General features: G+C 32.5%; 2 protein-coding genes, 1 long non-coding RNA gene and 1 pseudogene across 4 annotated transcripts; 1 reads left to right on the forward strand and 3 right to left on the reverse strand.

Moving 5' to 3' along the window:
* Positions 1-13387: 13387 nt before the first annotated feature.
* On the forward strand, positions 13388-15263 carry LOC149540823 (2-methylene-furan-3-one reductase pseudogene; annotated as a pseudogene). The gene is made up of 3 exons (XR_016356536.1): positions 13388-13426; positions 13522-13602; positions 13733-15263. The product of XR_016356536.1 is annotated as a 2-methylene-furan-3-one reductase pseudogene (transcript).
* LOC149540824 (uncharacterized) lies at positions 14888-16258 on the reverse strand. Its single transcript, XR_016356051.1, has 4 exons — positions 16023-16258; positions 15827-15889; positions 15431-15510; positions 14888-15176 (listed from the first exon to the last, which is right to left on the reverse strand). It is a non-coding gene; the product is annotated as an uncharacterized LOC149540824 (long non-coding RNA).
* Positions 16259-17205: 947 nt separating this feature from the next.
* Positions 17206-17880, reverse strand: LOC149540825 (uncharacterized). Its single transcript, XM_089799725.1, has 2 exons — positions 17672-17880; positions 17206-17596 (listed from the first exon to the last, which is right to left on the reverse strand). The coding sequence occupies exons 1-2, from the start codon at positions 17840-17842 to the stop codon at positions 17216-17218; spliced, it is 552 nt and encodes a 183-aa protein (XP_089655851.1). The 5' UTR covers positions 17843-17880; the 3' UTR covers positions 17206-17215.
* Positions 17881-17921: 41 nt separating this feature from the next.
* On the reverse strand, positions 17922-25585 carry LOC149540826 (uncharacterized). Its single transcript, XM_089802742.1, has 4 exons — positions 25567-25585; positions 18576-18644; positions 17977-18493; positions 17922-17927 (listed from the first exon to the last, which is right to left on the reverse strand). The coding sequence occupies exons 2-4, from the start codon at positions 18632-18634 to the stop codon at positions 17922-17924; spliced, it is 582 nt and encodes a 193-aa protein (XP_089658868.1). The 5' UTR covers positions 18635-18644; positions 25567-25585.
* Between the last annotated feature and the right edge of the window lie 1057 nt (positions 25586-26642).

Consider the following 26642-nt stretch of genomic DNA (forward strand, 5'->3'; position numbering starts at 1 on the left):
GACTCGAGGAAGGATGCCAATTGAGCTCTCATTGGATTAGTTTGTCCACAAGCTTTCAACCTACCAATGAGTGCTTCTTATTCAGTTTTTCATCTTTCTATTTCAATTATTATTTTTTCTTCTGTGCTAGGAGGAGGTCTTCCAATTGGTGCAGGTTGCAAAATTTGTTGTTCTTGTTGTGGAGGGTTTTGGTTTTGATCTTGTTGAGGGTTTTGGTTTTGATCTTCTTGGGGATTTGTAGATTCATTATTCACATTTCTTGATAAGAAATCAATTGAAATCTAAATAAATAAATAAATTTTAAGAAAAACTAAAAAAAAAAAACCCTACAGAACAATACAAAAAGCATATAAAATAATGCAAAAAGAAGTTTAGACAACATACAATGTGCTTGTGATCTCAAACTTTGACGATAAGGAGGCATATTGACAAGGCAAGTGGTGAAAACCTTCAATTTGTTGAAATCGCATATGTGCTGTGAGGAGGAGAAGTTGGAAAATGAAAATAAAATGAATGGGCTGCAGGTTTGCAGCCCATTTATAATAATTGGGGTTTTTAAAAAGTGCATACGCACTACTGTGGCTCAGAATACCCAAGTGCTATTGAAAGTTAGAAAAAAAAATGGTGTCACCTTTTTGGCATCACAACTTGGTGCACTTACTCGTCAATTTCTTTTGTGTTAGGATTAGGATTTTTTGTGCATGCTTTTAGAGTTTGATGGTTCCTCTTGCATGCATATTTCTAATATTTTTCCTATCCTAAATGTGGTGAACCCGACATGAAACATGATTTACTAATCTTCTTTATTCTTCTTGTGTGCTTGAAGGTGCAAGAAGAAAGCTTGGAGAACTCTTGGAGTCTAACATTGTTCATTTGTGCAATTTCTTGTTTTTGGAATTAAAATGAACAACAAAGACACATAGTCTAATTAGGAGGTGAATAAACAACAAATATCATTTAGCCTAATTAGGAGGATCAAAGAACAACAATTCCTTTTTTTTATGCTCTCAAATTTTCCTTTCTTAATGGATCAAATGAACAACAAAGTCACTTAGATCTAATTAGGAGGTGAATGAACAACAAATCTCATCTAGCTTAATTAGGATGGAAAAGAACAACAAATTTTCATATTTTTTCAAACTTCCTTTCTTAGTGGGTTAATGAACAACAAACTTTCATGCAATTTTAATTAGGAAGGAAAATAAAAATAAAGTTGTTTTGATATGTTGTCAAACTTCCTTTCCTAATGGGTTAATAAACAACAAAATTTCATGCAATTCCAATTAGGAAGGAAAAGAACAATAAAGTTGTGTTTTCTACCATAATTCCTTTCTAATTGGACTAAGAACCATGTTCTTATGTGCTTTAAATGAACTTTTTATTTAAATTTTTGGATTGTCCTATCATTTGTAATCTCAAAATGCTATATAGACGTATCCTCTCCCCTTGCCTTTGTGGAACTTGGGTGAAGAGAAATCTATGTAGTTCTTTTAAGAAGCATTTTTGGTGTTACTAATGATCTATTCTTAGCTTGTGGCAATTGTGGGATGAAGATCATATCATAAAACTACTAATGCATTTGATGTAGGACGTATGATGATGACCTTGTGTGTTTGTCAAAACATTGGGTGTGGTTTTTAGTAGATTAGCAAATGCCCGATTTTGGTACTCTAAAATAAACTTTTCTATTCTGTGTAGCATTTTAGCAGTGTTAACAAAATCCCAAAGGGTTATATAGACATATCCTTTCCCCTTGCCTTCGTGGATCTTGGGTGTAAGAGAAATCTATATAATTCTTTTAGAGAAGCCTACCTTGGACCAAGATATCTGATATTGGGTATGCTAAAGGATGACTTCGGAGTAGTAACAGGCCAAAGCCAAGTCTCCACTCTAACTATTATATAAAGGCTTGATTGTGGGTAATGCCCAATCAACAATATGGCTAGGTGATAGCTCTCCTCCAGTACCCTTAGAGGTGCGTCAAACCCTAGTTCTTAGGGCTAGGAGACCTCCTATGGGAGTTTATCATCCACCTATTGAACAAAGTGTCACATACTAAAAGCCTTTGTTATAGTGGCCAAAATCCTTCTATTCGCTGGTTCAAGGGATCACCCATGCTCGCGAAGACATCTCACACTTTCACGGTCCTTAGTAGAGACAACAATCCCTTGGGAAGTGATGACCCTTGGGAAGAAGATCTTGGTATGCCCAAGAAGTGAGTGCACTATAAGGGGGAGCTTGTGCTACCAAGATTCTAGGTTGTCCACTCTAGATAAGTGTGGTTGAACTTTGGTTCAAGTGAGAATTTAGTGGATACTATCCTTTCAACCTAGGTTGTGGTGTGTTTGTTCACTTTTAGCAAAAACCATTCTATCTATTGTGTCTTGTTTGAGTGTTTCACATTAATGAAGATAATTTACAAATTTACAAACTTGCAAACAATTGTCAAAAACCTTGAAAATATTTGCAAAACAATATATTTGTCAAAATTGTCCAAAACATTTAAAACATTTGCAAAACATACACTTGTCAAATACTTGTTCAAAAACTTTCAAAACATTTTTGCAAACATACACTTGTCAAAACTTGTCCAACATTACAAACACATGGAAACTCAATCTTGTTACCTTAGGATCTTATGGCATGTCTCTTAGAAATCATTTTTCATATCCATATTGCATATTGCATATCATGTCCTTATCATATTCTTTTCTTTGCATAATTTTTTATTTCACATTTAGGATCCCTTTTGCATAGCATAGCCCTCATCTTGATCCCTACATAATCCTCATTTTGCACTGATCATACCTTACTTTATCCTCATTTTTCACATCCTAATCCACATTTTTATCCTCCTAGTCCTCATTTTGATCTCATCTTAATCCTTGTATAACCCTCATTTTGATGCTATCATAACCCTCATTTTCAACCTAGGGCCCTCTGAATTTGGTAGAGAATCCAAACAAAACATAATTCTTAGAGTATTCTCTTATTTGGATGAATAAAGGATCTTGACCTTGGTCTTTTTATCATTTTCTGAGTAAAATTTTATCTATGTCTCGATGGATTTGACTTAGTCCTCTTATCAACTTTATCATTTCGATTTTGTCCTCTCTTTCTTGGTTAAGATCCAATATTCATCATTGTTTGGTTAGACTCTTAGCCTTGTATTTTCCAAAGATTTTTCTCAAAATTCAAACTTCCTTTTGCATGTCCTTAGTTTTCATAGTCCTCATCTTGCATAACCTTAGGTTGCATAATGTTGCCCTCATTTTTCATTATCCTAGCTTTCACAAGCCATAGTTGTACAAACCATGGTTTGTATATCATTTACCCAAAAATTTAAAAAAAAAATTGAATTTTGCATTTTCATATCAATATCTAAAAAATTTTCATATCATATCCAAAAACATTGTCCAAACATCAAAAGCCTCCAAAGTCCAAGGAGCACTATCAAACACCAACTTTGTCCAAGTCCAAACATTTGAAACCAAACATTTCTTTGCACAGTCAGACCTTTGCATACCCCTACATTACACTTTAACTTTACATGTCCTAAACACCCACCACATTGCATACATAAACCCTTATCTTGCATTTTCATTTAAAAATCCCAAAATCCAAAAATAAAGTGCATTTTTCATACACCCTCATAGTTAGGTGCATTTGCATACATCCATAGACATCATGCCAATTTTTATTAGATCACAAACTTCCACAATGCAACAAGGTCCATACCAAACCATGTACATTTCAAGTGACAAGAATCCACAAACATTCTTTGACCCAACACAAGACATACATGTGCAACAACAAGGTTTTCATCCAAACATCATGGAAACTCCACAAACACCTTTTGTTCAAGCACAAGGTTTTGACCCCAACATGGCATACACTTCAAATGACATTACCTCTTTTGATCAAACACAAATGACACCCTCAACAAATTATGATCAATCACTTGAATCTTACATACTCCTTATTGAAAGGTTGCAAAATAAATTGGATAAAGAAGCCAAAAAGGTTCAAGAGAAAATGGAATCTGGTATAAAACTAGGCTACAACATGGCTAAACTTTATAATTGTCCATTACAAACTTTTCTTGAAGCTCACGTAAAATATCTCATGGATAGATTAAAAATTCCAACAACTTGTAGAGGCAAAGAAAAAATTCAACCAAATACTTCTAATTGAAGACCTTAAATATGATCAATCCAATCCTATTGCATTTGAATCAAGTGAATCCCAAGAAATGTCACAACCTTTAGTCCCAAAAATTCAATCACAAGTAATTTGGAATACAACAACATTTGATGAACAACACTTTGTTTCCTCAAACTCATAAACAAATCCAATAAGTCTTTATCAAACAAACACCAACTCAAGCATGTCAATTTTTTCACACCAAATGAACACAATTAATCAAATTTCTTTTGAGGAACATCTTCAACCAAATAAATATAAACAACATGTAAATATCAATTCTACAACACCAACAAGATCATCCAAGCAAAGGAAATCCAAATATTATACTATTAAGAAAATCTTTCAAAAGTTATTTGAAAAGGATGACGATAACAAATCACCCATGTCTAGCAATGGCTCATCCCAAAACATTCACATTGATGCAGCACCAATGTCCCCTCAAAATGCTTACCTTCAAGAAACATCCTTGTGTTCCTCTATCCTTTCATATCCCAAAAACTCCCAAGAACATTTCCCTTCATCACTCACAAGTTTCACTTCTAATATTGAAACCTCTCAAGGGCTATCCATTGAACAACTTCCAACTAATCCCATCCTTGACATAAGTCCCTTTCATGATTCTCAATTCCTAGAACCAATAAAATTATGTCCCTCATCTCCAAGCAATACTATTTCATATAGTCCAACTCAAATTCTATCTCCTTTACTTCAAAACACTAATCCCCTTTCAAACATTCATACCCCATGTCAAGAGGATGATCTAAACAATATAGAAATAAATCCTAAAAAAATCAAGATCAAGATCAAAACAATATCCAATCAAATCCAATCTTTGATCAAGGCCTCATTTCCATTAAGCTTTACAATAACCCCATTTTCCAAGATGATTCATTTCCCCTTGACCTTTCACTTTCCAAGAGAGATCAAGATCACCCTTCCATATTTCTTGATGATCCAAATCCAAGTCAAGATCAAAGAATTCCTTCACTCCTAGATTATCCAAAAGATCCCACCGTTCCTTCATGTCCACTACATGATCCCATTATCCTTATGGATTTATCACAAGATCCCACCATCCCTCCAACTCCTCCACAAGATCCCATCCTACTAGATGATCCTACCAGTACTTATATTCCATTACAAAATTCAATTATCCCTCATGATCCCCCTCATAGCCTAAATATACTTGTGCAAGATGTTCATGAACCCCCTTCACTTCAAATGGGTTCCCCTAGTTTTGTCAAGTCTAGTCCAATTCATTGTCCTATCAAGTATTCCATATCATATACACCTAAAAATGGAATCCCATCTAGTAGCAAGTATCCCACACATCAAAAACATTATTGAGTCAAAGGGTCTAACATCGAAGAACAAAGTATGTCAAAACCATTTTATATCAAAGAGGATTCTAAAGGTCATGACTTCAGTCCTAAAGCTCACTATCAAGGTGTTGGTATCCCTTTCAAATCTAGATCCAAATGTATACCTCCTCCTTCACCCCTTCCATCCATTTTAGGTCCATATGTTCCTCCATCCATTAGTTCACTATCCACTTACCCTTTCCCATACACAAGTCAACAAAGGCACACATCTTGGGGAGCCCTTCACCCATCCAAAAGTCATACACACAATTCATATCCATCCCTTAATTCTATTCCATCTCCAAGTAATTTGGATGCCAAGCATAAGGTCTATAAGTCAAGTAATCCACATGTAGTCAAGGATCAACATGTTGAGTCTAATCGACATGTCAATACAATTAAAAATATGATCCGAAAAGAGAAAGAAATATCTAAAACGCCACAAAGGCCCATCAATCAAAATGAAAAGTCAAAATTAATACGGGTTCCTAAATCTCTTTTACAATCAATACAATACAAGGATCCTCAAAAGAATGAAAAGTCAAAATACATGTGGATTCCCAAAAAGCTTTTTGAAGCACAAAGTCCTAAAGCAAGATCAAAGTTGGCATCCAAAATTGCTATCCCTCCATCAAAAATTCTTCCACCTTCCAAATCTATTTTTGGTCCTTGTGTCCCAAAATCCACATCCCTTTCTCTATCAAATCCAAAATTTCATTTTCCTCTATCATTCCATCACCCATTCAAGGTGTGTGCCAATATTTTTCTTGCATCCTTTTCCATCCACTAAACATCAAGCCTTCTTTCATTCCCTCCATCCTCCTACATACTTTTCCTATCCTTTCATTGAGCCTTTCCAATCCCTTGCCTAAATCCCTTTTATCCCCATTTTCATTACCCTACCAATGTCTTTGAGCATACTATCATAGTCATGGTCCATTATTGCATACCTTTCTAGAGAATCATCCAAAGAATAAGATTCTTGAGTCCTTCATCCATGTCATGTCATGCATCCATTATTTTCTAAAAATGTCAAAAAGTCAATAAAAGGAAAAATGAAAAAAAGGAAAAAAAGAATAAAGAAAAATTATTTCATCCAATAGTGAAAACCTAGCAAATAGGCGCTTTGGAAAAGTACCATGGTGAAACCCTAGCAAACAAGTGCCATGTGTAGCAAGTCATTACTCCTCCATCTATTGGCATTCTATCTAGTTTTCCCCCTCATTCTCTAGTCACATCTTTTACATTGTGAGACATTCTTAGCCCCCAATTGTGGCCTGCAAACTAGCTGATATTGAATGTTATTTTCTCATGCATCACCAATCTGTACATACCTTGTCCTTGGCCTCTGTATATTGTTTGTGTCTTATCTAGGGACATTTACCTACAAATCCCATGACTTTGAATTTGAACTAGGGCATTGATATTTTTCATTATTATTCTTTGACACAATGTTCATAATCACATTGTATCAAAGAGGGGCAAAATATAGATGCTCAAAAATGGTTTGTGCCAACTCTTTTGTCACCTTTGCATCATAACTTGTCCCATTTTATCATTTCACTAACTTTGATCTTTTGGCCAACTTGATCATCATTGAATCAAAATGCAAATCAAATTAGAATCAATTCAAAAACCATCTTCTTTCAATTCTTCTCATCATCATATTATCATATTTTTCATCTTGCTTTTATTGTGTCAATATGGGAGCTACATCAACACTTTTGGAGAAGCAAGAAAGGGCACGATTGTCAAATTGAGGGAGTTCGCTATTTCTCTTACTTTATCTCAATTTATTTTGTGTTAGGATTAGGATTTTTTTTGCATGCTTTTAGAGTTTGATGGTTTCTCTTGCATGCATATTTATGATATTTTTCCTATCCTACAGTACTAGGAGGAAGCACATGGTGTAATTTGATCCATGATGGTGGATGTCCTAGGAGGAATTGTTTCCTTGTTCATATATGTAACTACATATTGACCCTATGAAACATATACAACAAGTGGGAGATTGTTGAGATTATTTGTGTTGCACACATTGTATAATATTTTTATATTGTATTATTTTATTTTATTATGTAATGTTTCACCTAGGAGAACCTAGATGGATGTGGAACATGTAAAGATTCCCATGGAATATTCTTGATGAGTTGTATTGTAACATTGTGATAGTATTTGATGTATTTGTTTAATATTGCAAAAAAAAAATTAAATGTCCAATATTAAATGTGGGGTCAATGGGCTAGGTAGCATATGGTTTATATAATACGACATGGTTTTGTGGAGCTTGCTACTATATAAGAAACCACAAGGGTGGCTACTATATGGAAAAAAAAAGGCAAAAAGGAAAGTAGACTAAGACAAGGCTTGATAGGTTAGCCAAGGGAGCATTTGTAAAGGTTGGAAGCATGGGATGGGATGTGTAGATTCATGTTTCTTCACATTGATTGCTTTATTGTGGCTATGATTTTGAAGGCTTTCATGGTTTTATTGAAATGTTGTTTTTGTTGAATAATACATAGTGATGAATTCTTTTAGAGGCTGGATTTATATCTTATGTCACATTTTTGTGGGTATGTTGTCTATTCTTCTATATGTGGATTTTAATTGCATATTTATTTAATATCTATTATGGGTTATTTAGAAATGGTAATATTTTTTATGCAAGTTCTCTTACACAAGAATCCCATGATTTGTTTTATTTTTTATTTATCGATAAATGGTTGAAGCCTTATGAATTATATTAATTAAATAAAATAGGTACATGTATCTCTATTCAAACAGGCACTAATAGGAAAGAATGAAGAGGAAAACCTCCAGTCTTGCTCGCGACCATAGTCCTTTATTATTACATGATTAAAAGAGGCATACCCTAGTCTCAAAAGAGTTACATGTTTTGTATACAAGAGAATTAATAAGATACATCTGAAAGAAGATGGGAGCAACAAGCTTTGTTAAGGAAGTGTTTTCTTTCCAAAGAAAAGGGAGAGGGTGACAAACACATCATGATCTTCATTTTCCTTGCAGAAAGACTATACCACAACAATATTGGATTTCAAGATTATCCCTTCCTTACTTGCTCATATGTATTGAAACTCATATAAATGTTAGTTATGTTAGAAAGTAATGTTAGCATATTTGATATCTCTATTTTGCTGATAGGTGATGCTTGATCAATTTTGATAATATAAAGGATATAAGGTTCCCAAGTTATACTATATATTTGTAAGGAAGAATGAAGCTACTTAACCATTTTTATGAGATACACTAATGCCCAATTCAAATGTCTCTCAAACTGATAAGGTTAAAATTTAAGTCTCTATTTGATATTAGGATTCCTTCTAAAATTAGATATATTAGAAAGACTACCCTTAAATCTGAGTTTCTATCAATTTCTTAAATTATGACGGGATTAAAATCTTCTAATCAAAATGAGCCCGAGCTAAGAAGAGTGTCATCTCTATTACCTTAGTCACTAAAATACATGATTGAATTAATATGTCAAATACTGTTAAGATTTTTCTTTGGAATTTGCTACCTTTTTAAGGTTTAAAGTATGATGGGACCGATTGGACATAAATTAAAATACATACCGCTTGATACTGATACCAAAAGTTCCTAATCATAAGGTCCAAAAAAATTGTAGGATTAATGCATGAAAAAAGATGCTCAACATTATGGATAAATTTTGTTCATAACATGCTTCTCCACTTCCTATTCCAAGCTAACTTTTGTATAGAAATATAATCAATATAAGGAGAGAAAAATCCCATGAATTATTCCTCTTTTTGTAGCTCAAAATTAGATATTCCTTTGTCCATTTTGACTAAACACTTTGAAATTTGGGTAGGGTAAATACCAGGACAACACATACATAACATGGAACAAATCTACAATTCTATGAAAATCAATATAAGGTGAAAGGAATTGATTGTGAACTACATTTATTTTTATTGTCTTTTCATATTTTTCTCCATAGGTTAGCACATCATGTGTTATTGCTAGGTAATGCACTTTTTATTCTGTACAAAGTTATCTTTTCACCACTTAAATATAATGTAGCTACAAATACATATATATGTCTAGCCAATAAGAATAGATGATTGAAAGTATATAGTTAGTAGGAAGGATATAAGAATACAATTGAGCCTTTTCTTAGGCATTGATGTTTTTAGTAACCCATTATTTTGGGTCTATTTTATACATAAATGCTTTTAATAAGGCATGTGCTTCATTTGTGAAATTGTATTTCATTGTATGCTTTATAAAAGCTTAACTTCAATACTATATGAAATTAAAAGCTAATAGGTTTGAAAGTACATGTAAAAATTCTAAAATTAGCTCTTGTCTTTCTAGTATCAAGTCTTTTTGGAATTTTTGAAAAAAGTGTTTGATTTAACTATGGGTAGGTTATTTCCACCATGCAGATTGCAGATTAAAGGATTTACAAATGACTATTAGGTCAACCTTAATCCAAAGGATTTACCTTAGACTAGTATAATGATTAGAAAGTAACAGTAAGGCTTGATCTGATAAAAAATTATGACACATTTGCAGATTACAGATCTTTGTTTCAGTCCTCCATTATGCTTGGCTTTCACACACTTCAGCTCTGATAGCTTGTTCACCCTTCAAGAATCCATACCCTTAAGCCTTCTTGTTTTGCTTGCCAATGTAGACTCTTCTCTTAGGTCACTGAATGAAGTAATACCATAGACTCCTTGTCTTCCTTAGGCTCTCGCACATGACAACCTTTTCTTCTGACCAAACATCTCTATAAATACAAAATTAAGATATTTTTGTCATTCATCCTCCTTCATCCATTTTAGGGTTAGGTTGGGTTTGGTAGGACTCAATGAATCTACCCATCATTTCATTTATTCCCTTCTAGAAACTTCTCCTTCAATCCTCTTTGAATCTGTCTCAAAATGGTTCATTTTGAATTCTGTGCCACTAGCTCATCAAGCTTATCTTTCACATAGTTCACACAATCCAAGAAATCAAACTTGTTAGCTTAGATTCATTGAATTCACAATCTTTCTCATAATGTTGACACTTAGCATTAACTTGCTTCTAATGCTCGATACAAAATCAATATCAATCGAGTCATGAACAAAATCTAGATAAGAGGCTAAAGCCCTTGAAAGACACCAAAATCTTGATTGCTAATGAGCTTAAAAACTTGACGTTGGATACATTGGATTTAGTATGTCATCTTTAAACTCTTTCTAAAGAATCTTGATAGCTTTGAGTGTTAAAACAAACATTCAACCCTAGTTAATAGGGCAGATCAAACAAAGTGAGAATTTGTGTATAAGGTTTTACCATTTGACACTTTTTTTGTTTTTGTTTTCTATGTTCTTCGATTGATTTATTTTTATTTTTCCTTTGTTTAGGTTTTTTAGAGTAACATTAGTTCTATTTAATTCACTCATGTGTAACCATGAAAAGTTAATTGTGTACCCTATCAATGTCGACTTCTGAATTTATTCTTCTTTTGTTTGACTGCTATCAATTTTCATATGCCACACTGCATACCAATGATTGAAATGAGAAACAAACCTTAACTTAAATCTTAATTAGGTGTATATAGATATTTTTATGGTATAGCATAGTTGGCTCGACTTAAACTAGAGAAAAATATGCAACATTTAATCTTGTATCTTGTTCTGTTATTATTTCTTTGATTTAATATATACAATGCAATTGTTTATCTTGGTAGGATTAAACATAGTTTTTCTTTAGTACTAGTTATTTTTAAAAATGTAAAAGTGTTTTTATATCTTAGAGTTTTCTTGATTTTTTCTGATATAAGTATTCTTTGATTGGTTAAATTTTTATATTTTACTTAGAGTCTATTTACTTTGTGTAGGATTAAGTGGTGCAGTTTAACTTTAAACCCAGTTCTCTACAACATTATATTTATAATTAATTTATTGAATTCCAGGTAAACATGGAAGTTTTAGCAAATGCTTTATTCACTTTTTAAGTTTAGATATATGTGAATTTAATTAATTCAAGTTTACAAATTATTTTTTAATTGTTGCTTATCATTTCTTAACACAAGTCAGACTGAATGTTGTATTTGAACTTTGTTACCCTAATAAAGTGTAGTTAAATATTGATTATTTACTATCAACGCATTTTATTTCAGATAAAATGAAGAAAATTAATATTTATGCCAAGCTATTAGTTTGTCCTTCCTTTGTTTTATGTTTTATGCATATTGTGATTATAATTATGTTTTTGTTCAGAATGCCAAATTTTTATAATTGTATAAAAATGGTCAAAATTAACATAGATAATTTCAAATGGAACATATAGAAATATTTAAGTAGGTTTATTTTAGAAGGGTTTTATTGTGACACTTTTTCTTCTCCTATTTTGATTTATTAATTTTATTTATCAATAAATCACTTTTTAATCTTTGAATAGATCCATTATAAGAGCCCATCTTTATCCCATCTTAATAAGCATATAAAAATGTTTTGGATCAATTTATTTTATTTTTAGATAAGGGTAAAAAGAGTAAAATGAACATATTTAGAAGGTTATGTAAATTATTACATGTCTAATTCTTTGAAATTATATATTAAAGTATGAACAAATTGCCCTCTAGTATTAAACTATGAGTTGCTAGAATATGACTAACAAGGGGTGCATGCGCCAAAGTTTCTGCCTTCATATTTTTATGGTTGACTAATGTAGCTTTTGCAATGATTGCTATCTTTTTTCTAATTATTATGGTGTAGATTTTGGTCAATTTTACAAAATAATCTAATGGAAAATGTTGTGTCTTTTAAAATGGAAACGTTCATAACATTTTTCTATATATATATATATATATATATATATATATATATATATATATATATATATATATATATATATACAACTAAGCTAGTGTTGATATCAAGGATGCCTATGGTCCATGGGGTATAATGTTATACAAAGAGAGAGCTAAAATAGAGAATGATATGTTATTATAAGGACAAGTAAGGTAGAATAATAGAGAGAGTTTAAGACAATTTGAAAAATATTAATAATTTTATTATTTTAAGAAATATATAAATAACAATAAAATTTATATTATATGAATGAACTACTCATTTCTACCAATTCAATTAAAAGTTGAAATATTTAATTAAAACAAATTGTTGCTTACTTAAAACAAAGTACCAAAATATGTAGTAAGTTTGAGGGGCAGTATTAATGGTATAAAAAAAAATTTTAAAAAATTGCAAAATAGTAGAAGATAATAAATGTGTTTAAACTAAGAAATATATTTAACTTTATATTCGATTGAAATATCTATATTTTAATAACATTTTACAAATTACAAAAATAAACATAAATATAAAACTGGTAATAAATATATTTAAAATAAGAAATATAAAACATTGAAGTCTATATTTAAACTTGGTAATGAAAATAGATAGGAATAATTAATATTCACTAGACATATTTGTGAAGTGGAAGATAAAAATGATTGTTTTTAAAAAAAAGTTTATCCTCTTGTCATAAATGTATAGAAAAGATAAAGTTGCAATTAATGCATTCATTAATAGAAGTGTTAAAAAAATGATTTAAAAAAAAAAAATTATCCACTTGTCACAAATGTGAAAAAAATTAAGTTGCAATTAATTCGTTCATTAATAGAGGTGTTAGATTGAAGAAAATTGAATTTTTCCATTGCATTTTTCATCATGAGCCAATACAATTTTTTTTTTTTTTGTAATTTTCAATTCCAAAAAAATACAAATTAGTATAGCTTTTGCAAACATTAGTATATCTTGAAATTTTTAGATTATATAACTAATATGGAACTTCCTCGCAAAGTAGGAACTAATAAGTTCTCGGTAAGAAAAGTTGAGCGCAAACACCACGAATCCCTATATTGAAAACCAATAAAAAATGTTCAAACTGGCTTCTAACATGATGCTTATTGTTGCAGGTCATTATTGGTAGCTTGACTCATGTTCAAACATCGATTCGCGAACACGGCATATACTGCACGGCAACTAGCCCCTTTCTTGTAATTCAACTAAATCCTCCTTTTAGGGTTTAAATTTAATGTTCTGGATATCATTAGTTAGGGTTTAAATTCGAAGTGTTGGATTTCGTTAGCTGAAAGTAAATAAAATTTTCCCCGATTTGTTTCGCAGATGGTGCGGGGGTGTGATGTAGCAGGATAGTTGCAGACGTCGGCGAAGGAGTGTCGAAATTTAAGAAGGGCGACGAATTTTACGGGGACATTCAGGAACTGACGGTAGGAAGCCCTAGGCAGGTCGGCACTTTGGCCGAGTTTACGGTCGCAGAAGAACACATGTTGGCTTTGAAGCCGAGCAATTTATCTTTCGAGGAAGCCGCCAGTTTGCCGCTTGCGCTCTTAACCGTGCTGCAGTCGTTCGACATTGTTGATTTCCAGAAGGGGCAGAGTGTGTCTATTGTGAGAGGCGCAGGCGGCGTGGGGACTCTGGCGATCCAGGTGGCAAAGCATGTTTTTGAAGCTTCTAGAATCGTCTCCACTTCGAGCGCGGCCAAAGCGGAGTTCGTGAAGAGCCTGTGGGCAGATCATGTGGTGGATTATACGAAGCAGAGCCACGAGCAAGTAGATGAGAATTTTGATTTTGTTTTCGACATTCATGGGTAGGGTTAGGGTTTCGGATTTGATGTGAGAGGGATTTGACAAAAGAATTTGGAATATTTATTGTTATTTACTAAAGAGGGGGCTAATATAGTGGACATTGCAACGTTTTCAGCACATCCCCGAGCAGTGAATGTGGTTGTGAAACCCATAGCCAACGATCTGGAAAGCCTGCCGAAATACATTGAGAGCGGTAAAGTGAAGCCTGCGCTCGATCCGAAGAGCCCGTATGAGTTTTTTGATGTGGTGTAGGCGTTCGAACAGCAGGAAAGCGGTCGAGCCAAAGGAAAGATTTTGATTTCGCCGATTGAATGAGTGGCGTTAGTTTTAAGGCCTTGCATGGAGATGAGCTTTGTCTTTACGCTTCACTAGTAATCGAAGAAGAGCAAAATAACACAGTGCATGTAGCGGGAGTGCCTTAAATATGTTTCATTAGCATCGATGGGGTAATAAAACAAGCGGCGCAAGCGCCAAAGTTCCTGCCTTCATGTTATATGGTTGACTAAAGCAGTATTGTATGAAGACGAAATTGAAGAGGGTCTATTCTTTGCTAGAAATTCAATATAAGTAACATGCATGAGAAATACAAGTTGTAATAAACATAATGCATTAAATTAAGCAGAATGCAATATTTAGATTGAGCTCGGTTATGAATACCATTTATGAATAAACTTTCATATGTATAAGAATATGTATGCTGAACTTATTCATGATTTACATAAACATTTGTTTTACAGCCGATATTCTTGATAAGAGGTACAATTCAATAACATTTGTTTTACAACAAATAGCAAAGATGTTGATGCCTGTGCTGGCTGGAAAAAGTGTTGCTGTTGGCTGGAAAAAGTGTTGCTATTTGTGAACAGCAGGGGTGTTGCTGTTATGTTGCCAAGGTGCTGGTGGCTGGAAAAAGTGTTGCTGTTTGTGAACAGCAGTGGTGTTGCTGTTATGTTGTCAAGATGCTGTTGATCAGTACATATTTTTATATAAGAACATATGTAACTGAAGTTTGAATTGCTATGAATTAAATTACTATAATTTGGATTGAAGAGTAAGCTTAATGCTGTAACATATGCTAGTTATTATAATTTGGTAATTTTAGTTCGTGGTTTCTTTTCAATTGCCAGTTTTAGATAAATGAAACATTTTGATTTATTCTTATGAATATGCTAATGTGTTCATGGAAATTTGTTACAAATGAAAGAGAAGAAAGCACCTCAAATAGTGAGCTTGGTATAAGACCCATTCCATTAACAAATGGGACAAGTGCATTGCTATCAAATGTAGCATATAGCCCTGCAAATTATTGAAAAATTTAAATACTAACATAAGTGTTGTATGATACATGATATGTAAGTTCTAATTTTTTCATTGCAATGAAAAATAAATTGGTAAACTGTTAACCACAGCCATAAGAGGTTTTAGTATTCAATATTTCTTCTTTAAGCATACGCTTTATGCTTTTGATCTAATATTAATTACTGGTAAAGCATAGCTTTGAAAATATTAATAATGTAGAGCCAAAATATATGACTGCAATACTGTAACAAAAACACTAATAATGCAGTATCCATATTAGAAAATAAGTAAAAAAATCAAAAATTATAGTCACCTTGTAGGATCCTCCAAATTCAAGATCCTCCAACAAATGGGGTATTTTTTGCTTCTCTGTGCCCTGTTGAAAACATCTAGACATTAATATCTAATATCTAAAAAAATATAACTGTTTTTGATGTTTCAAAGAAATGTGGTAAACAAAGATTTTAAAAGAAAATAGCATTGAAGTATATGTTTCAAATGGTACTCACATTTGTAGTTGGTAACTTGGAAAGCTCCACCAATGGCACTAAGGTATGATGTCCTTGATTGATCCTGTAGAGGACTAAAAAAATGGGCTGTGGAAGGGAAGAAATGTGGAAGACACATTGGGTTTGTTTAATATGATGATATAGATTCAGAGAATACTCATGAGGACTATTGTTGTTAAAAACTTATAGAATGGAAGAAGTTGATTTATTAGTAATGAATATGACTGCACTAGGTTAAGCGGACACTAAAAGCGTACCAAATTACAATAACAGAGGAATGCTTGAATTCCATAGATGCTTAATTGTTAAAATTAATCTACGAATCAGTCATATTTGAATCACAATGATGAGCAAATCTCTAGTATGGAATCAACAACATTTGATGGAAAAAAAATATCAAAAATCAAAATACATGTTTTGAGCAGTTAGAACACAACATTGAGCTTGATTAAATAATTGTTTTGTTATTAAATTTCAATCTAGCAATTATTGCTTCAACTATCAATGACATCTCAAAAAAATCAATATAGCTTATATGAAAATGGGGCGAAATAACCTATTAATTACATGACAGTGAAAGATTAAGCTGAAATAATTAACATTGTTGTGGCTAAAATCATTATAAAAGTTATAAAAAACATGAAATTAATATCTACATTATGTATGAGATAATTTTTACATATAAGGAGTATGTATGGGAAACATCTAATATCTGCTGAAATGCTCTTGCTTGAATGTTACTAGTGACTTTTCAGAATAGCATAGATAGCATATATGTTTTATAGTGGATTTGATTGACAACTATGATCGATATTTGAAACCAAATTTTTGTAATAGTTACAGTATAACAAAAGCATTCGATGCAATTGGAGCCCTGTACAGTCATGTGATTGTATCAGTCAAGTTAGTACTAGACAGGAAAAATGATTTAATATGAAATCAAAAAAAATGAAAAGCATTGTAAACTAATATACCTTAATGGAGATGCTGTGTGGCCCAATGTTCAAGTGCAAAAACCAAAATTTTGTAGTAGTTGCAGTATAACAAAAGCATTCTGATGTAGTTGGAGCCCTATGTAGTCATGTGATTGTATGAGTTAAGTTAGTACTACATAGAAAGAATGATTTAATATGAAATCGGAAGAAACGAAAAGCATTCTGAATGTGTATACCTTAATGGAGACATTGTGTGGCCTAATCTTGAAGTGCAAAAACACGAGTTATCTGACTGCTTTGATTGAGACTAAATTTTCCTTTCAGCTGGAAGTCTCGGAACATAAATATAGTTGTTGGTTTGTCAACAACATATGCTTCATATGTCATGTTTTGTAAGTGAGGCCAAATTTGTTGAGCAATATTTTTTTCTGCAAAGCAGTGAATTGTTTGATTGTTGTTGTTGGTGATGATTGCTTTAACATGAAGGGAATATATGTAGTTAACTTCCTCTTTACATTTGGTACAATATGCTTTGTTGTCATTCAGTGCGGTGTAGCTATCAAATCTGTAGTCGCAGTTGGGACAGAATGCGTGGAATGGATTTGAAAATGCATTTGCAGGTGTCAAGAGCCCCACAACCTGTAGAAAGAATATTAGCAAAATGTTGAATCTTATTGTAAGAAGTGATTAGTACAAGGTATTTGAAATGGCTACCTCAAATGTGCTGTGTAAAAGTGTATGGAGCCTTTCCAATGTTCTTTTTTCATTGAGACTGCAAATATATGTTGATGGAGTTGTACGAAGAGCATGCTTCTGGTCCTGTTTTTTTGCAATGTTTCTAAAAAGGAAGATTGGAATTTCACCTTTTTGTAATTGTTGTTCCATTTGATAGAAGAGTCCAGAGAAACTTGGATGGATGTAAAGCTGTGTTGGAAAAGTAGTAATCATTATTTTGGAAAATAAATCAAAACTATAAAAATAAATATAAAAGAAAATGGAAACAGATTGAAGAAGCTTACCAGTGCTTTATCCATATCTGTATGACCATCTTTGATATCAAGAATGTGTTGTGTTCCTTTTGTGTTTGCTGCTACAACAAGGGCACCCACTGTTCCATAAGCATATTCTTTTGCACTAGATATAAGTTGTTTTATGGTTGTGCCTGGGATGAAGTTATATTCATTTTCAAATGGTGGAATAGTTTCAATTTGACTAGAATCATTTAAAAGTAAGATGTAATCAGAATCTCCGCGGTCAAAATCTATTTTTGGTACAAGTTCAAATTCTTTTATTGCTATTGCAATGCCTGGTATTATCTTATCCTCAAACTTGCGTAGTAGATGGCTACCAACAGTTAATGTTATTGTCATTTCGCCCTTACAATCTGTCAAATCAGCTCGTAAGACTTCACGCATTCCTATGCCTTTGTCAAGAACAACCTTGTAGGTGACAAGTACAGTGCCATGAAAAGTGGTGCCAATTTTTCTTGCATTTAGATCTTCAATTGTTACTGGTCTTTCGGGAGTTAATTTTGGCCTATTAGAAAACAAGAAAGATGATGTTTAGTTGCATGACTTGGAAGACTTTGAAAGATGCAAATGACAATTCATGTTAATACCTTTTTGATTTTTTTTGCTTGTTTGTATCTGCTTCAGTTGTTGGGGTTGTTGTTTCCATTATGATTGATCTATTATAAAGGAAATAACACAATGTTAAGACTGGTCATCTTGTAGATAATAAAATATATTGAAGCAATTGATGCTATTACCTTTTTTATTCATTTCTCTCATTGAATGTATTTACAATGACAAGATTGACCCATGTTGAAAGATTAGAAGTGCTAGGTTTTCATTTTATTGTCTCACAGAATGGATCTTTATGAAAGTTGAGGGGTGATCTGTCCAATATGCTTCTGTTGTATAGGCAGAACATATATGTCCAATTGAGTTAGTCCATATATGATCAATTAATGGTCTATTTGGAGTATGTGTTTTGTTGAGAGCAAATTGTGTGTTGTGTTGTTTCATATGTTGTATTAGTCTTCTTGTTGTTTTGTTGTCGTTACACATGTCTAAATTAAAATCTCCTATAATGAAAAGAGTTGTTTGTTGGATTGGATAGGTAAAGATGTCAGTCATTATGGCCAAGATGTCATCTATGGGAATATTGGGGCATATGTAAACATTAGTCACATTGTATTTGATGGCATGATGGCATAGTGTCAATGTTATGGCTTCACTATTTTGTGTTTTATGCTCTTTTGTATTCAACACTTGTAGATTGTTTGTTAGAAAAGTTGTTATGCCATGTATATGATACAATGTATGGCTATTGTATTTGTGGAGGATATTTGTATGGGATGGAGGCAAGTGGACCTCTTGGAGACACAAAATATCAGAAGCCATGATGTCATAGTCATTAATAATGTCGTCTATGTGTGCTCTTAAGCTACGGGTATTTAGTGTACATAGAACTATATGTGAATCTTGCATCAAGCATGTTAGTTGATTTTCAAGTTTCCATTGTGCATTTGTTTGGAGACGAGACATCTCAGAATGAATAGTTTGTTTGACTTTTAAATGTTTTGATTGTAAAGGTTTAAGTAAATATAGTGATTGGATTTCTTTTGTTCTTGAAAGTGCTGTATATGTTAAGCCATGTTGTGTAATGCCGGTTGGGTCAAAAGCAAGGCCTGCTAATGTTAGCCCTTGAGATCGGTGTATTGTTCGAGCACATACAAGCTGTATTGGGAACTGTTTTCTGATTTTTACTTTTCCACCAGTGAACATTTTTGGAATTGGTCTTGCTATTCGATGTATTGGGACCCAATCTGTTTGAATCTCTGTAGTATAGTATTGAGCTAATTTATTTCTTTGGCACTGACCTATTTTGGAATCATTAAATTGAAGCCAAATTATGTCAATGTCTTGTTGTCTTGTGTATGCTTTCAGGATTCCATCTGATCCATTAACAAGACCATCTTCTGTGTTATAGTTCCCTCCAATAATTTCAATGAGGATATTTGGTTTTAAGATTATTTGACTTGGCAAGGTTGTTGCATGGTTGTAGATGCGTGTTGCAGTATAGTTTTGGTCTAAAACGTCAATTGCATCTAATATGATGTTGTCACCAGGAATTATTGATAGCATATTCTTGTTATGTGTGTCAACATCTTGTCTTTTGAAAAAGAGGTATGGAAATGTTGGGTCAAGTGGTGCTGGGCGTAAGCAAGCATGATTGAGGTATTGTATGTCATCATTTGTATGTTTTCCTAAACGTATCCTGTTCAAAGTACCAATGAATTGACTATCATTTTGTCGTATTGTTGTGGTTAGAGAATAGCACTTTACCTTGTCTTTCCAAAAATTGTAGGGCATTAATTATGTTCGAGATGGGCTATTGTTAAATACATCTGAGTCTAGCACTGGGAGAGCTTGGTAGAGATCACCACAAAAAATTGTGTCAATGTTGCCAAAGTATTTAGTAGGCAATTGCATAATATCACGTAATCGTTTATCAAGATACCTTAAAAATGTAGACCCTACCAAAGAGATCTCATCTATAAGAAGCACGTGTAATTGACTGTAGGTCTTTGACATTCCATCTAATGTCTTTGTGCTAAGTGGGACAAATTCTAATTTATTGAAAGGTATGTGAAAGGCCGAATGCAATGTTGATCCACCAATGTTGTATGCTGCTTTTCCTGTATATGCAGTCATTAGGCCTTTTGGTTTATCAGGATCACTATCGATTGCATTGTTGTACAGTCGAATGAGTGCTTGGTAAATAGTTGTTGCAGTAAATGTTTTTCCAGTTCCTGCTCCTCCTGTTAGGAACAAATGTATTGGAGTGTTAGGATCCTTTAACTTTTTCATGATAATGTCTTTAATGATTGTTTGTTGCTCTCTATTTAGGGATCGTCTTAACCGGTAGTATTCATTGTTGTCCATGATTTGTGGATGTCTTGCAATTTCAAATGGTCTTGAGGACAGATTACTAACGTTTTTATTGAGTGCAGTTTGAATATCTTGTTGCATGTCATATTTTTCTTCTTCTGTGAGATGTTTTCCTATGAATCTTGTGTTTTCGATATTGTCATCAATGTCATTGACTTCAGAGATAGCTTTTTCAATGGCACCCCATGCAAAAGTTGTGGTGTAACAAAATTTTGCACGGTTTATTTCGATAATTGATTGATTTTGCAAGTATGCATTTTCCCAAGTGTTAAAGTTTTCTTTGAGGGTATCTTCACTTATTATGAATGGCCTATATAATATTAGTTGCTCTCTACAGTGGCTCTCTATGTCAATATGTTTGTTGAAGTTTATGAAACGAATTACTTTTGGTTTGGTTTTATGATCAAGCTTAGTGCCGTTTTTTTTATATTGAGAGACAAATTCTGCAAAGCAAATGTTTGAAATAATATGAGGACATTGTAAATAGTAATCCATCATTGATTTGCACATTACATTTTGTGATTCATCGTCTTCTTGGTTTAACTCTTTCACTGATTTTAATATAAATGTTCGATCATTTTGAGCTCTTGTATCAATGAATATGCATTTTCTAGAACTGCGATTTAGGGGTAATGAAAGTGCGACATGTGCTGCTTGTTGAGATGACATTTGATGGAGGTTTAGTAAAGCATTTCCTAAGTTTGATATCATTTTTAGGGCATCTATATTTTGTTGTTGGTGGTCTTTACGGATTCTTTTGAATGCATTTGTCATCGATCTGTCGACTTTTGCCATATAGGAGCTACAATACATTGCTGCAGCATATGCATTGAGGACATATTGTGCATCTGTATTTGCTCTCCAAAGCCCTGGTATTTTTTTGGAGAAGCTATTGTTCCATATCTATGAAGGTGTTCTTTGGAGATAAAGGGTAGGCCTATTGACTGTAGACCTCAAGGCCATTATGTAGTCATTTTCACTGACATCTATTTCTTGTAAGAAATCTGTGAATGTAAATGTATTGGGGTAAGTTGCTTTTTCAATCTTGGTATGAATTTGTGTAGCAATTAAATGCAATTTGTCATTTGCATCTTCTAATGGTTCAAGTATTGTTGTGTTCTTCATTGGTGGAAATGGAAAATTATATCTACAATGTGCCTTTTTGGATTTTTTGCATTGTTTTGTATGGTGATGCACATGTAATATTGCTATATTTGGTTCTAAATCTTTTGTATCACATGTAATATATTTGTCTACAAATTCTGTTATGCTTGTATTGTTATGTCTTCCATACATGGGAGCACTATGAACCCATATAAGGAAATGGTCATGTTCATTTCCACGATTTTGAAATTCGGTTACTAAGAAATAGTCTAATATAGTTCCAAAGAAGGACTGGTCTGTCAAGATTAATGTTTTGAGTGCATTTATTCTATGTCTATAGTATCAGGTACAAGTTATTGGGTCTCTTTTGATTAATTCATGTACATTCATTTCATTTTCTGTAGTAAAGTTTTGTCTACTTGTTGAATAGTGGCAGCTATGTAGTTCTTTCAATGTTGTTTGCAATGCTGACCAGTTCTGTTCAGCACTGGTAAATGTGAGAAAGAAAGTAGGTGGTCCTAATTGTCGTATCATTGCAAAAACATTTTTCTTTAGCTGTTGTGTGTAGTCAGGAGATATTCGTATTTTTTTGAAGTCAACATAACCTATATCTGACTTTAGTATTTTCTCTAAATTTGGTTTATGCTTGACTTCTTTTGCCAATAGCTTTCTTTCTTTTAGTTGGCCCTTTCGAATTCTTATCCACATTGTCGACATTACTTGATGTATCAATATCTTAATTGTTTTGAAGAAAAGGTTGGTTGTATGGTATGCAAATTGCCTTTGTGAATGTGTCAATTCCCATAGCACTATTTTTTGGCAGCTGAAATTTTTAGTGATGTCATTATCACGTGCGTTACCGAAAAACAAAGTTGGGAAATTCATTTCTTCTGCATGTTTGTCTTGGAATATTCCAATAGGGAATTGGTCTTGGGCAGGTGCAACTTCAATCAACTTGTCTTGCATTTTGTGTATGCTAGTAGATTCCGTGAACCCATGCACTAGAGTTTGACATGGTCCTTGGTCATTATCACTGTCTGACTCAACGTCAATCGTGGATAGTTCATTTTGGTTGGTAATGCTAGTATTTATTTTGATAGCTTGTTTCCAGTTATCATTTAGTTTTACATTGTGCATTTTGTATAATGTTGTTTGGGTCAATTGTTGAAGAGCTTGCATGATAACTGTTGGGCATACCATGCCTTTCTGGAAAGCATTTTTATATTCTAGACGTCTTTTTAGGGAAACAACAATTGTTGTTGTATTAGTAGTTGATACAGGTAAAGCTTTTTGAACAATGTTTGTATCAACATGGACATTAATGATTGAACCAGTTAGGCCTAATTGAGATCTTCTATATCCTAGCTCCCATATTTGTGCAAAAGCAATTCGCAATGAAACAAGACGCTCTTCCAATTGTGTTAACATTTCAACATGCTGAATTGCATTGTTAATTCTAATATTGTGCGGTGTAGCATACTTAGGAAGGGTTGAATGTTTTAATGCAGTATTGCATTTTCGACAAATGTAATTTGTCAATGAATTGATAGGTGGTTTGACTAGTTTGTGATATGCTAGTTTTTGTTGATTCTGAAATGCTCTATTGTCTTTTTTGAAACACAACATTTGGCAAATAGTGCATGCGTATTTTGGTGTGTCTTGGATTTTTGCTTCAAATATTTGTATTGGTGATAATGTTTTCTTCCTTCGTTGAGGTGGATTTTTCCTTTTTCTACATTTTTTGGCAGCTTTTGTTGGATTTTGGAAAGGAGTGAACAATTTGTTCATATCAGTTTGATTGTTGTCTCTAATTAAATTTTTGATAGTATGAACTGATATTCTTTGATTAGTATTTTTCTTTTCAATCAATGGTAATTGTAGCTGGCAAAGCTTTTTGTGTTGTTTATGTGTTGATGCATTGTTGAATTGTTGTTGTAGTTGGTCATTAGTAAAATTGAATTTTGAGCACACAAGAGGCTCAAAGTGTCCACATAGGGGATTATTATCATGAAAAAGCAATGAATATGATTCTGCATGCGATGCACTATTAAAGTGCAAGTACTTCTTGCCTCGTGTTAGTGACCAAACACACACTTGTATGTTCAACCACTTTGATAACCAGTGAATGCAAAATACATCTCCCCATAGTCCAATTTCACTATTACCTATGGTTGGGTTTGCAGACAATTGCATTCTATGTAAGTATGATGCAACATTTGTAATTTTGTGGAGGTCATATAATGTTTGAGAGTTCAATTCAAGGTTGTATGAGTCAATAGCATCTCTTTCACCTCTTTGGAGACAACTCATGAAATATTGAATGGTTCCTTTGCGTAGTTGAATTGATGTATACTTGTTTTGGAGCAAATATTGAAAGGAGTCAAATAAACAATCTCCAACTATGTATGTAAATGAATTTAATCTATACAACCCTTCTTTCTCTAGTACAGTGTCAATGTTAAATTGCAGAAGTTCTGTTTGAGTTTCATAGTTTTCTACATCAACAATTTTTGAAATGTTTTGTTTTGGTTGGCTTTTTTGGTTATAGTTTGTAAGATGTTTGTAATTTGTCATTTTGTCCATAGATGAAACAAATCGATGGATATTTTGACTTTGTTTACAAAAATTATTGTTAAAATAAGCAATTCAGACCTCCTATATAAAATGTAGTATGCTATAGTATTGCCAGGAAATAGCAAATAGTTTTGTGTACCTCTTGCACAGTATTGGTCCTAGTATTTGTTTAAGACAATGTTTCTTAAGCTGCACAAGTATAAATAAAATAATTATTACTCAAAGTAGTTAATTGTATTATGCATTATAAGGAAACTCGAAAATTGTGCAACGCTAAATTGCAAAGTCAATGCATTTTCTTTTAATGAAAAATACAATTCATTGATACTTGTAAATGTGTCATTTAATAATGTATCTTATCTCTTGGATAGGTGGAATAACAACTCTATTGCAAGCTATTATGGCCCTTGCTCAAAAAGGTCTTAAGAAAGGTTTGAATAAGCATTATTGTTGCTAGGATCCGGATCAGTCATCCAGTCCAGGGAATCCATTGTTGGCTATTGCCCCAATACAAGTCAGAATATGGCTCTTATGGGTGGCTTGAGGAAATATATGCCAATTATGGAGAATCACTTTTCTTTTAGGAACATTTTCTCTTTCTGTCAAAAAACTATCGCATTTTTAACAATTGATGAGCTTAAAGAACTTTCTAATGACCAGCAAAATGCCTAGGAGATGATTCCCTTCAAAACTACCAGACACCATGAGATTTCTTAGATAAATATGAATATTTTATACATAAATATATAGTTAAATATATTTTCATTGCTAAAATAATTTCACCATTTTCATTTCACATTTTAACAAAAATTGTTCACAAATTGATGAAGCAATCTTTCATTCTGTAAGATAAAATAAATTGATGAATATTTTCCCTGTTTAGAAAAATTGTTGTTAAAATAAGCAATCTAGATCTCTTATATAAAATGTAATTTGTTACAGTATTACAAGGAAATACGATATAGTTTTGCGTACCTATTGCACAATATTGATCTTAGTACTTTCTTTAAAATAGTGTTTCTTAAGCTGCACAAGTATAAATAAAATAATTATTAGTCATAAAGTCGATAAACGTACTATGAATCATAAGTAAAATTGAAAATAGTTCAATGCTAAATTGCAAAGTCAATGTATTTTTTTATGAAAAATACAATGCATCGATACCTATAAATGTCTCCTTTGTTTTCAGTTTCTACATGCACAACAAGTACTAGTTGTGATATGTTCTTCTAAGCTTTGAAATTCATTGTATAAAATAATTTCATTTGTACATTTTGGAAAATGCAAGCATGTTTTGAGTAAATAAAAATCCAAAATTTCATGTTAAGTAATACCAAGAAGCTACTTCAGTGATTTGGCTAAAACAATTTCACCATTTCCAGTTCACATTCTAAGAAAAATACTAAGCCTATAATTATAAATTAGTAAAATAATCATTTCTAATTATAACTTTTATATTAATTTAAATAAGATATTTTTTGAGAAAAGAGAAGCAAAAGAAAAAGCAATGTAAAAGTATTAACATATAAGAATATAATCCTAAGAAGAGATAATAAAAAATGACATCATTTTTAAAAATCAACACATAAATCAAAACTTTGATATTTTTAGAAACATATAAACAAACTGAATCTAAATTATTTTATAGAAGAACTAAAGGAAACTTAAAATATTTATTAATAATAAACAAAATATGATCTCCTATAATACAAAATGTAAACCTTCTTTCCAAATCAATTATAATACGAAGTGTAAATCTTTCCTTGAAAACAAATTTACAATTTTTTTAAAAACCTAATAAAACATAGACCATTTTCAACATTTTCAATATTTATTGCCTAAATTATATCCATCATCTTATTAAATTGTCCATAAAACTCCCACTGGTTAGACATTTCCAATTTTACCGGGCCCTAAATTTCAATATAAAATTGTTCCGTAAATTCAAAATAAAAATGTTTCTTAAATTGAAGATAAAATTGTACCCTAAAAATTTCTTACAGTATAAACATAGATTAAAAGCAAGAAAGGCGGGTCCCACTCCGAACCTT

Source organism: Cupressus sempervirens, chromosome 9 (genome assembly GCF_028749045.1).
Source record: "Cupressus sempervirens isolate cs-2001-9-10 chromosome 9, ASM2874904v1, whole genome shotgun sequence".
NCBI lineage: Eukaryota > Viridiplantae > Streptophyta > Pinopsida > Cupressales > Cupressaceae > Cupressus > Cupressus sempervirens.

Coding starts and splice junctions, on each gene's coding strand:
- LOC149540825 (XM_089799725.1), bottom strand. CDS start 17,842: ATGGAACAACAATTACAAAAAGGTGAAATTCCAATCTTCCTTTTTAGA. Junction 17,597..17,671: donor TTTTACACAGCACATTTGAG/GTAGCCATTTCA, acceptor TTCTTTCTACAG/GTTGTGGGGCTCTTGACACC.
- LOC149540826 (XM_089802742.1), bottom strand. CDS start 18,634: ATGGAAACAACAACCCCAACAACTGAAGCAGATACAAACAAGCAAAAA. Junction 18,494..18,575: donor AAGCAAAAAAAATCAAAAAG/GTATTAACATGA, acceptor GTTTTCTAATAG/GCCAAAATTAACTCCCGAAA.